The 13049-nt window shown below is 40.6% G+C and overlaps 1 protein-coding gene across 1 annotated transcript in view; it reads right to left on the bottom strand.

The window, feature by feature from the left end:
- The window catches only part of nisch (nischarin), a 36277-nt gene extending 25808 nt beyond the window's left edge, over positions 1 to 10469 (bottom strand). The window contains exons 1-9 of the mRNA XM_083772097.1: positions 10244 to 10469; positions 8292 to 8375; positions 6698 to 6880; positions 4947 to 4995; positions 3743 to 3906; positions 3505 to 3600; positions 3185 to 3280; positions 1854 to 2006; positions 58 to 126 (exon numbers count right to left, since the gene is read on the bottom strand). Of these exons, the coding sequence (XP_083628223.1) occupies positions 58 to 126; positions 1854 to 2006; positions 3185 to 3280; positions 3505 to 3600; positions 3743 to 3906; positions 4947 to 4995; positions 6698 to 6880; positions 8292 to 8375; positions 10244 to 10321 (972 nt within the window). The 5' untranslated portion in view covers positions 10322 to 10469. The remainder of the gene's footprint in view (positions 1 to 57; positions 127 to 1853; positions 2007 to 3184; positions 3281 to 3504; positions 3601 to 3742; positions 3907 to 4946; positions 4996 to 6697; positions 6881 to 8291; positions 8376 to 10243) is intronic.
- Between the last annotated feature and the right edge of the window lie 2580 nt (positions 10470 to 13049).

Below are 13049 nucleotides of genomic sequence, written 5' to 3'. Positions count from 1 at the left end.
TGCCGATGTTTGTTCTTCATTTGTGAAATAAGACTGTAGATGATTGCAGATATTTACCTGTAGGTTGTCAACTGAACAGAGCTGGTTGTGGCTCAGGTCCAAAAACTCCACTTTAGGGATGACTTTCTACAAAGAGAACATAAAAGAACATATCCAGCTATAAATAACAGGACAATGTCTGTGTGTCCATCTGCTATAAATAACAGCACTCTGGCTGTCTGTCCATCTGCTATAAATAACAGGACTCTGTCTGTCTGTCTGTTCATCTGCTTGTTATAAATAACAGGAATCTGCTCTGTCTGTCTGTCCATCTGCTTGTTCTTTGTGTTATCTCAAGTCTCAAGTTCATCTTATCTTAAAGATACTTTTTGGGGACTTTCTGTCTTTATTTGTCCAGTATATAGCGGAGACTGGAGAGTGGCGAGAGAGAGAGAGAGACGGGGAGAGACCTTCGGACCGTTGGGCTCAGAAATCAAACCTGCGACTCGCTGTCAGGCTACAGAACCTATGGGCCAGTTCTTACCCATTCTGGGCAGGCACCCAGATGTTATAGAGTGTGATTCTGTTGACTGGAGTTGTATGTGCGCTCGTACAGAGCATGGGCGCCGCCATTACGGTTACGGAGACTATTCTACACAATGCGCCCCTCCCGTCCTGTTTTCAGGAAGGGAAGTTTTTTCTTTTTATCACGTGACCGGAGTGTTGTGGGATGAATCATCTATCTATCTATTCATCTATCTGCATAAAAACAAATTGGTTAAATAGATTATATAAAAATAAACATAAAAATTATATCCTGATGAATATCAATATTTTGATAATTGCTGAAAATATATTGATCCTAATAATATTTCGCCATATTGCCCGTCCCTACCTCATATCACTATATTAAAGAAAAATCACACCTGGGTAGTGAGGGACACTCTTATCATCATACATCATCATGAATAATCTCGTACATCAGAATACCTAGCTGTGATTGGTTTAATAGCTGATTTGCTCGTTTGCATATGACGTACAATCGTACATATGACATTTTCCTTTCAATGTCAATGGCATTTAATGTTTTGATGTTTAATTTACGTCATATTTAGTGGAATTTTGACCAAATGTATCCGTTCATTGCCAATGGCAAATATTGAGACGTGTGGGGACAAGATTTAGTGGACATTTGACCTGAATTCCCCTTTCATTGTCAATGGCAAATCATGAGATGTGTGGGGACTATGTATACCGGTATACATAGGAGGCCCTCCTATGTATACCGGTATACATGTTATCAGCGCTAGCCCCTCCTAAGGAAAACACATTATTTGATAACTTTTCATCATGCTCCTAAAATAATTTGTGTGCTACTAGATTTTTCAACTTAGTCGCACACGTGCTACTTGGAAAAATGCTAAGCGTCAAGCCCTGCTTGGCCATGCCTTCTTCAGCGATCCTAGACATGTTTCACACATGCACACTGTCGTCCACTTCCTTGTTTACTAAATTGTCTCCAGGGTTTTGATCAAAACGGCAATGTTCTGTCCTCATTTCTGACTTAACCAAGCATCTCGTTTGGAATATAAACATTTCTGAAGAGAGATCAGATGTGACAGCGCAAGGTAGTAACGGAAGATTATGCCTCCCGGTTTTAGTGTTAACATGTATTTGTCCACGGAAACCCCCCCCCCCATGTGCTAGGGACCCCCGTAACAGAGATGCATATCCGGTGCACAATTTCAAAGTGCACATGTGGCCTATATAGTCACTTATTTTGGCCTGGTTGCTTATTTCTCTGGCAAAATCTGACCAACAATGCCCCTAAAAGGCACTGCAGCAGTAACAACGATCAATGTGCTCCTCCTCACCACAGAGCCGTCAATCACAGTGATGATGTTGTGGCTCATGTCCACGGTGGTGAGCTGCTCCCACACAGGGATGACGGCGGTGACGGGACACTGGGACTCCACCCCTTCCGCCTCCCACTGAGAAAACTCCCCGGATTCTGGGACCAGGATGGACTGTGAAAACACACACACACACACACACACACACACACACACACACACACACACACACACACACACACACACACAAACACATGGATGCAGAGTTCAATGGAGTTGATTTTGTACTGCTTGAAATGTATAATCGAATGATTGAATTGAAAAAATCTAACTTCCATAACCTTTTAACCCCATTTCCAGGCCTATATATATACACAGGTATTTATATATATGATAATATGGTGCCATAATGAGGCTATCAATGCCTCTAGTCTAGACACTCGAGCAAAGGTGTCACCAAACATAAGTTAAATAACAGTTCTACAAGGCAACAACATATCACAGAGCAATGTGTTGTTTTTGTCGTCCTGTAATACGCCACACGTATTTCACGTAATGTTTTGGCCTTTGGGACATGATTTTATGAACAAAGTCAATAGCCAAAACATTTGAGTAATTCCAAACCTTTTCCAGGCCTGAAAAAAGATCTCTGTGGAGACACTGGAGATAAGAAAGGGAAGTCTGCACACTGTTGTTTATCAAACGGCAGGTCAGACAGACCTGGGGAAGACCTGTTTTGGGTCGAAACGTTGTCTATAAAATACGTTGGACTGGGAGCTGGTAAACAGTGTGCAGACTTTCCTTTCTTCTCTTCCACTGCTTGCACGTTACACCACACTGTTTGACCTCTGTCTGTCTACTCTGTCTGTCTGTGCACATTGGATACACCTTAAACCTAACACTCCATTATTCATTGTATTAATAGACCGGGACAGTACAGTACAGTAACTTGGCACATGGACTTTGTATTCACTACTAAAAAATTTAAACATCTAAAAAAAATACTTTTAACAGCTGCGTTGCTTACCAGCCTGCCATATTTCCAAATTTGGCGTCCAAATTTTGAAAAATAGTAACATTGTATATACCATAAGCTCACAACAACGTTGTGATGTGTTGTGTGCCTGCATGTGTTTTTCAGAGTTAGTGTCGAAGTGTCCTTGAGCAAAACGCTGAACCCCTAATTGCGCCTTGCATGGTCTCCTCTGCCATTGGTGTATGAATGTGTGTGTGAGAGGATGAATGTAATGCAAAATCTATGTAAAGCACTTTGGATAAAAGCACCATTTACTGTGTGTGTGTGTGTGTGTGTGTGTGTGTGTGTGTGTGTGTGTGTGTGTGTGTGTGTGTACCATCATGTTGTCAGTTGAATTATGGATGCTGAGAGTTGCCAGGTTGGACCTCAGAGATGGCAGACCTGAGATCTGTTGCCAACAGCATTCACTGATCTGGAAATACACACGCACACACACACAATTAACACACACACAGAAATATAACACCACAGCGTGTTCCTGTGAAAATGATGAATATCACTAATGATGGTTTGAAGACAACACGTTGTCTATTAACGGACGGACAGACAGACAGACAGACAGACAGACAGACAGACAGACAGACAGACAGACAGACAGACAGACAGACAGACAGACAGACAGACAGACATACTTACCTCTATGTGTATCAATGATTTGAAGACAGACAGGTCAAAGGGCAGGTTGTTCTCCTGAATGTTGCTGCTCCCAATCGGACCTTTACTTCCTGAGATCTGACAAACACAACACTAAAGATTAACAACTGATCTGAGATCTGAAACAAACACAACATTAAGATTATATCCATCCCAACATTTCTTGAGACAGTTTATTGAAAACAGTTTAAAGGTTATTATATTCCAATTAATTTTGAACCTTGAGGTATCTGAGGCGACAGGTGAAGTCCAGGATGTGACCCAGGTCTGTCTTGGCGTCTCCCGTACAGCAGGTTGGTTTGGCCTGACGAAGCTGCTGAGTCACAGAGTACAGCTGGAGGGGCCGCAGCGTAAACACCTCACCTGCTAATATCAACTGATCACCTACACACAGAGACGCAGGCAGGCAGGCAGGCAGGCAGAGGGATAAAAAAAAGAAGAAAAAAAAAAGAAAAAATAGACTATCCATCATACTGCTTTATGAAGAAAGACTATAGGACTTAAGCGGTTAAAGAGATTCAAAATGTAAATATTTTTCCAGATCCCAGTGTGTGTGTGTGTGTGTTTATTTGTATTTTTATATATTGTTCATTATATCTATGAATGCATTCTACTGTACATGTCTGAAAAGTCTCCTGTGGTGCACACTTTGTGTAATGATCAATGTAATTGTGATGTCCATATATAATTAAAAACAAATCTAGATCTGTGTGTGATGTTGCAGTACCACTTGCCCTAGCCTTGACTACCTTGCAGGTGTAAGGTCAGACCCAATGGAACTAGTCGCAACTCCTGGAAGCAAAACAGTTTTAAGACCAACGCAACTCCTTGCAACTGCCATTGGGGATAATGGTTGCAAGTAGTTGCATGTCGCAATGAGTTGCAAGGAGTTGCATTGGTGTGGACTGGCCATAATGGAAAGGCTAAAAATGTAATGTAGATATGTAGACATTATGCCAGGTTCATTTGTAGACCTGGAATCCTATAGTGTGTATAGTTTCAATGTATAAACCATTGATTTATTTTTAATACAAGTAAGACGCGCAAACGCGGGAAGCGAACGCAGCTCGTGTGTGTGTGGTTGTGTGTGTGTGTGTGTGTGTGTGTGTGTGCTACAGCTGCGCCCTGTGTGTGTGTGTGTGTGCTACAGCTGCGCCCTCTGGTGGCGGGCGGGTGGTGTAACAGCGGGACAGACAGACACACACACACACACACAGACATTCAGCCCTTGCTGTCATAGTAAGTGGCTCACTGCGTTCGCAATTATACTGTGTAGAGTGTAGACTGATTATAGGTTATTCTTTTACCTATGATACTAGATTACTATTTCTATTAATTTGATGTATAACCTCGTGTTTACCTTGCTTACTGTAAGTCGCTCTGGAGCAAATGTCTAAATTGTAAATTGATGATGACTCACTGACCTCTGTGGAATAACTCCTCTGCCAACGCTGCGGTGACACCGTTTACCTCCTTAAAAGACACACACACACACACACACACACACACACACACACACACACACACACACACACACACACACACACACACACACACACACACACACACACACACACACACACACACACACACACACACACACACACACACACACACACACACACACACACACACTTTATCCAAAGCGCTTTACATAGATTTTGCATTACATTCATCCTCTCACACACATTCATAAACCAATGGCTGTTACATTGTTACACTGATCCAAGCCAAAACACATTAAAATAAACAGTCTGAAAATGCACACGGCCCACCCATCTGATCCACTTAACCACCCATCTGACAACTTAACCTCAGCCTGTTGGCTCCCCAACAAATTTCTGACCACTTGAATGTAGAAGAGGTCGTAGCCAAAACGCATCACACAACCACAAGGGTCACAGAGTGTTTGGCGCAGTGCAATAAGGGATTGTGAAGGACAAATATCACCCCAGCAAATGGACTGTTTGTACTGATGTAGTAGACAAACGCCTGAGGTGTCTCAGTAAAGTTCTTTTTTTCCCCTGCAGCTATCAGAGCTCTGAATAAGGACAAAAAATGCATTCAACTGTAACACCCCTTTGCTCACTGCAGTCCAAACCCCCTGCACATACTGTTCTAGTATGTATGGTACCCTGTTAAATACATGCAGGTCAGCATTTTGTTTTCCTGCTACTTAAATCAACTTCCTCTTTATCACCCAAACATAACGACAGTGACACACTGACAGCATCAGTCTATCCAATCAGAGGGCTAGCAATGTGATGTGACAGTCACTGGTTATCAGGCAGACATTGGAGCATGCAAGATAAAAAAAATAAGTAACTATTATAACTATAATAACTATTATTAAATGGTAAATGGTGCATTTATCCAAAGCGCTTTACATAGATTGTGCATTACATTCACCCATTCACTCACTGATGGCGGAGGAAACCATGCAAGGCACCAACCTGCACATCGGGAGCAATTAGGGGTTCAGAGACTTGCTCAAGGACACTTCGACGCCAACTCTGGGGGAGCCCGGGTTCAAACTTGGAACCTCACGGATTCCCAGCCAGCTGTTCTACTGCCCACTCTACCCCTGAGCCAATGCCGCCCCATTACACATCCATCTATACATTCCAGGATTCTCTGTATGTCTGTCCTACATATATCTGGAGAAACGTACACAGAATTAAGACTTGGTGGGCGTATTGATATTTCCAGAGGACGGTTGACGCCGTCAGCAAGGGCATGTGGTCACAACGGGTTTCCAACGCCAAATCAAATTGGTTCAGATCTGAGACAAGTCTCCTTCAGAAGGCACATCTGCAAGCATTCCAGAACCGGTCCTAAACGGCCATTTCACTATTACACTAATACATATTTCGACTTTATTTTCTATCTATTGACTGAATTGTCAATTGGTTATTTTTCTTTCATGAGCAATTAATTCAACCATAGTTCATAAGTTTAGTCTATGTTGTTGCATTTGCACTTTGCTTTATATAGATTTTGTAAAGATAGTTTTTACAACTATCTGTACAGATAACACTTATGACTGAAATGGCGGATCTGTGGACTGATCAACTGACTCCATTCAGCTCACAGAGTTTCAGTGTACAGTACTTACAGTACATTTACTACCGTTCCATTGTACTCAGTACATTTACTACCGTTTCAGTGTACTTACGTATAGGTTAAAGTGCAAGAAGCAGGACAAAGCTTTGGGAGTAACCGTGGTGAACTGAGACAACAGTGTGTGCAGGTAGACGTCTAACTCTCTCTGTCTCTTCTCTACCAGACTCTTGGAGTTCTTGCCCAACATCTTCTTAGGAGGTAGGAGCTGCTTGTCCACCTTCTTTTCCGCCGTCAGCTAGGAAGAGCAAACATAATATGACAACATTATACCCAGTTTACATGCATGTGTTTGTGTTAAATAAAAGCAGTAAGCCTCAAAAGGCTGTGGTTTACTGTGATTTTAGAACTGTTAAGGGGTGTTGTTAGGCCCAATGTGGAGCAGAGTGCCTTCCCAGATGTTATAAAATAACTGGAAACTAAGAACAGTCTCTTAGGGCTCATTGCTTTTTAAAACACTATGGCAACATGAAAATCATAGACATTCTTGATTACCTGCAGAAACAAGGAAGTTGTTATGCAACTCAAACTAGCTGTTGTGAATGTGAAAGAAGTCAATACTGCATGGCCAATGTCTTACTTAAAATGTTACCATAGTTTTGTAAATCAACATTTTGAACCAATTAGTTTGTGCTGTGTGTTTCACAGCACATGTCATCTTGCCAGCACATCGTGGAATGCCATCCATTAAAACATGTTGTTACAGTGATGTTACCCATGTTTTAAATGGCAAGTTTGTACTTCTTCCCTCTGGGAGAAGATACAAAGAACCAAAGTGGAAGTACAACGGATTTAAAAAAACGTTTGTACCAGCATCAACTAAGATGTTGAACGAGGCTCTGAAACAGCAGTAACTGTGTGAGGCTAGATTCTTCACATCATGTGTGCAATTGTGTAATGTTGTGTCTCCCTCTGTAATGTATTTTTGTTTGTCATTGATGTTTTATGTGTGGCTGTAGCTGGGGTGAAATCCCAAGACAAATTTCCCTTGTGGACAATAAAGTTTACCTTGACCTTGATGCTAATCACTGATTTCTTTCAATACTAGCCTATCATGAGGCCACAAGGGGAGGTACCGGTAAATGCATTTTCCCATAGAAAAATTCACTGCCAACGTTTTCCCCTTTCTCCTTCTCCTGTACAGTGTTTATTTGTTGATGACATAGTATTGATTTTTATGCTATGTTGAGTAATTGAATACATAGGGCCACAATGGAAACAAGTCACCAGGACTTTTTTTGTACTATCCTTTTAGCCTTAATATCTGACTGTGTCAGTTTTAGTCAGTTACAGCCAGTCTAGGTTGTCTATTATTGCATTGTGGGATAAAGTTAGTCTCGGGACAACAGTCAATGGTTTCCATCACAATAGCCCTACGCACACACTGTTGATTAGATTGACTGACTGGATGTGATTAATTCAACTGTTACACAAAAGGTGCCTAGTACACCAAAAAATAACATTGTAGTTATGAGACAGGCGGACCTGGTTGTTAGGGCGAGCCAATTAACTGAAAATATATTCAAACTGACATTTAGAACCAATGACCAACTCAATCTTGTAGGTTAAGTAAAAAATCAATAAGCAGCTGCTTGGGGGGGGGGGGGGGGGGTAATAGTTTAATAAGAACAGTATCAAGGTGTCCTGACCTTCTGGTGGAGGTCGTGGAAATCACTGTAACGATGTTTGACCATCCATTTATGGTCTCCGTCTCTCACCTCGATGATGTACACCTGCAACATTGTACAGTATGTCCGTTATGGACTCATAACATACATTTACAGATTACATGTACTCATACATTTACAGAGCAAACGTGTACATAAATGTTCAGATTTCAAATATAAAGGCCACGGATGTTACAAATTTCCTGGAGCATTTAATATTAATCCGAGCTGTTTTTTTCACCATAGGCTTTCAACTACTCGCCCCTATCGGTTGGGAGGTTTGATTGATTGATTGATTGATTGGTACATTTCAAACGAAAGCACAAGTCAATACAAAAACTGTTACTGTGTATGACACCATGATTAAGCATTACACTTGTTTACAACAGGGTCCATCGGTCCACCAATTTCAATTCATCAGAAAGGTGTGTTGCACTGATACACTGGGTGTGTTCTTAGATATAGGCACACTGACCCTACTGCTACAAACTAATAATAGGCGAGTGTGCTCCTGGTGTGCAACTGTGGGTTTTCCTAACGCACCCCGTTTGAGAAAAATAGCAGAGGGCTCGGATTAAAATGCCTTTTATTAAACAATGCGAAATGCACGGGTGCCGTGCATTCGACCAGCTAAATTCTAACATCAGTGGCACTTGGGTGAGCGTTTATATTTGAAATCTGAACGTTTATTTGACATTTGCTCTGTAAATGTAGCAGTCCCAAAAAACAGGCTGAAGTTGCTGCATGACTGTTATAATCATGACAGTCATGTTTCAGGGATAGAACAGATGCAACAACAGATGCTCTTTTCAATAAGCAAAGTAATCACATAGACTGCACAAATATGTGATGAACGAAATTAAACATCGATTTGAATATCATAGGGTCTTTAATAACCTGTATTATATGGTGTGTCTAAATCGAAAACAGTTAACTCATATATGATATGACACTTCAGTAAATTGACACTTTGAACCAACTACAGTGCAGAAGAACCTGTCACATCATCATTATGATCATATAGCATTGCATATAATTAAGATAATCATTTTCATCAACCTTCTAACCTCATTGATTGATTGATTGATTGATTTTAGAATGGGTAGGTAGATATATCTAAAAGTGCTTGTTAGACAAGCAATGTAACTTTGAGGAATTAGAGTAAAAGAATATGTTTTAATATATTTTTCAATCACCAAATATATTTTAGTAAAACCAAATCAAAGCAACACACGTGTACATTGCATTTCTTCTTTAGGTGTTGCACCGAAAATGGTGACCTAACACATTCTGTAACTTAAGACGGTTACATCATAGAACGGTTTAGAGGAACTGTGACTTTTTCAGTCAATATTTAGTTAAAACTGGTAGAATTCGTATTAATATCTCATGAGTCATGACCAATGCATCAACGCTGTGTAAACGCATGCAAATAAACAAATCAGTAATGACAGAAAGTAAACATTTTGTAACCTGCTGTCCAAACTGAAATGGTGAAAATGATGTCAACATTAAGCATTTATCATAATACTGAGGTGTTAGCTCAGACACAGTATTGGATAGGTCACAGATTCCCCTGCAACACCTATCTAACTCCTTACCTACCCCGGTGTCGCTTGCAAAAAATAAACAGCAGATCTGTTCGAATAGCTTACATAGTAGATCTACAAGCCCACAAGGCCTCGCGGAAGCCACTTGTGGCCTTGTAGATCTGCTATTTTAATTATTATTAATATTTTACATTTTTGAAAACCGAACACATACTGTAAGTGTTCTTTTATTTTGGTGTCAATAATTCAAGCGACACCCTCGCACCATGGCATATAAATGAAGCCGTAAAGGTATTAAATAAACACTGTTAGTTAATATATACAATATATGAATATATCAGTTGTTATAATGATAATAATATTGAATAAAAGTGTGCAACGTACGGTGTAATTATCTACCAGCTCCGAGCCAACAACAGACACTAGTTTCCTCTCCTCTGGGAAAACCGCGACGGGATCCATGTCCAATATGAAATACACAGCTGCTGCTGTTCACCAAGATGTTATTAATAGTAATTATGATCAATCATAATAAGAAGAGGACTCTCAGCTCAGGACATGATGTTTCTGTTTCTCTCCTCATCATTCCTCTGAAACCTCCATGTTTGTTGTTGTGACGTCAGCAGTCAGCAGCTCGTTCAAAGCAGAGCAATCTTTATTCAGCACTGCAGTGCAGAACAGACAGGAGTCGCACACACACGCACGCACAAGCACACACGCGCCCCTTTCTATTTTGATTAGAAACGGACTCTCCTGTGTTGTGTAGTTTAGTGCAGAGCCATATGGCTCTGGTTTAGTGTAGTCCCAAAGTAACTGCAAAAATGCTGCCAGTGTATGAAAAAAGCTTTATGCCCTGTATAACATGTATATAATGATGCATATGTTTACAAAAAGCTGTAGTGTACCCCCTACAGCTGTATTATACTTTCCCCATTTTCAACAGTTTTTATATTTTGACACTTGCGCTTTGTTTTCTCATGCCAATAAAGCTCCTTTGAATTGAATTGAATTAATTCATTCAAGTTTTATTTATTCTCAAAATTACACCGAGTAATCAAACTCATTTTCAGTGTTTCAGTAATTGTGTGTGTGTGTGTGTGTGTGTGTGTGTGTGAGAGAGAGTGTATGTGTGTGTGTGTGTGTGTGTGTGTGTGCGTGTTGTGTGCGCGTGCGTGCGTGTCATAGTTCTAACCTCGTGAAAATTGTCTACAAATATTTTTTAAAGCGAAACATTTTTAAAATCTTTTCTTCTGTGATGACCTTAGAATAAAAGTATTCGAGATTGGGATCGTTGGGGTCTGCAGCCAGATATTATCTCTGGGGGTCCTTCCTTACATGAAAAGGTTTGAGCACCACTGATATTAAGCAACATACGATATGTATAGTTTTTCAGAAAACTGTTGGGATTTAGAGGACATTAAGTGGAATTGGCCTCAAGCATATCCCCTCCATCCAGCATGCATGTGTGTTGTGGGGCCCGTCTGAAGTGAGTGGTGCAAAAACCTCAGCTTCCCATCATGCACCTGTGCACAGTGTGAAGCTCAACAGCGCCACTTTGTCACCTGTTGGTACCCTTAACATACATACTGGTATACAGACAGTCATAGGGAGGGGCATATGATAGATATATTTGGTCTAGTTTGTGGGTGAATGGCCTTTTGACCTTTTGACCTTTTAATCTAATTGCCCTGTGACTGACATTTGATGTCCAGCTGTCCCACTGACTTTAAAATAGTATGGTTCTGAGTCTCGATAGTAATACTTTTCCCTAGCCAGCGTTGGTAGATAAGAATTGTTTTGTTTTCGTTGGCCAAAACACCCAGCCTCTGTGTTTTTGCCCTTGAAAGTTAGTATTCGCTCTAACAGACTGGTAAACTGCACTCAATGACGTTCTGCCTTGTCACCTGATTCCACTAACTGATATTCATATCAGGACTATCTCTGCCCCGTGAGATATTTTCTGTATGCAATATTCAGTGACGTCTTGCATTATCTGTCCATTTGTTAACAAATATGTTTTTTAACCTTGTTGTTCAACACATTGTCCGGTGTATTGATTACGGTATGCTATATCAACCATGTTTAATTGAACATGGTCAGAGATCGTTGTGAAACGCTGTCCGGATGACATGTCTTCTTCTCTCCCGAAGCAATGGTGAATATATCTGATCGAACCTCCCTCTAAGTTCTGCTTGTCTGAGTTCTCTTTCTTGTGTCCGTCAATTCATTCTAAGGTATATTGGTTAACTCTGTTATACTCTGACTTTTACTCATCATAGCCTATATGGTTTTTATATCCATTTCTGTAAAGTTACAAGCCCTCTGCTTCTATTCTGGTAAAGAGTATTTATGGTACTTAGATTACTTTCTAAAGTATAAGTATTTATTCAGTTCCGGTGCTCCGGAGTTCTTTCTAGCTCTAGCTCTCAAGCTATCGATCCTAAGCTATTGTTTAATATTATTAATACAGTCCTATACAGTCCTTACATAGTATCATTATTTTAAAGATGGATTCCAGATAAAATTATCCATCATTTGGTCCAATCTTGCCTCCTTTAACGAGTTTTAAGCCTAATTTTTATTAGCCTGCTCCGAAAAGTAAAACAACCAGTCCTATTAGATTCACTTCCTCAAATTCACTTGACACACACAGGGAAGAGATCAGACGAGCAATTTTTTTGAGCATGGAGTTTTCTTTTGATCAGTGTTCGCCATTGTATCGGAATGCATGTTATCAGATTTCGACGGACAAGCGATTTTTTATTTTGGGGTCCGTGAACGGCTCATGGCTCAACTATAGTGAACACTTCATGGACCTCTCCACGGATCTGTGAACGAGCGATCGACGCATGGGGTTTGACAAGCCTGGCTTGTCCAGGGTCGGAACGCTCCTCCACAGAACCAACCCTCCTCCCGGCTGTCTCTCTACTGCTGGCTCCTTCTTCCTCCGGACAGTGTCTGCTTCGGTTACGATACAAGTTAAGTAAATCAAGGCTTGATGTCTTTCTCTGTCTTTCTTTAGCTTAAATAGATTATACTGTCATTATAATTCTTCCCCTGATAAACACCTTGAGCAGCGAGGCATTCATTTTACCTTATCAACTTAAGACAAAGTAGCGGAACTTTTTATCATGTCATAAATTATTTTAGCAGGGTCTGTTTGTGGATCGTAACTACAGTCTAGATATAT

The sequence above is a fragment of the Protomyctophum parallelum genome, assembly GCF_964188405.1.
Source record: "Protomyctophum parallelum genome assembly, chromosome: 8".
NCBI lineage: Eukaryota > Metazoa > Chordata > Actinopteri > Myctophiformes > Myctophidae > Protomyctophum > Protomyctophum parallelum.
This window is presented reverse-complemented; position numbering and strand designations above follow the sequence as displayed.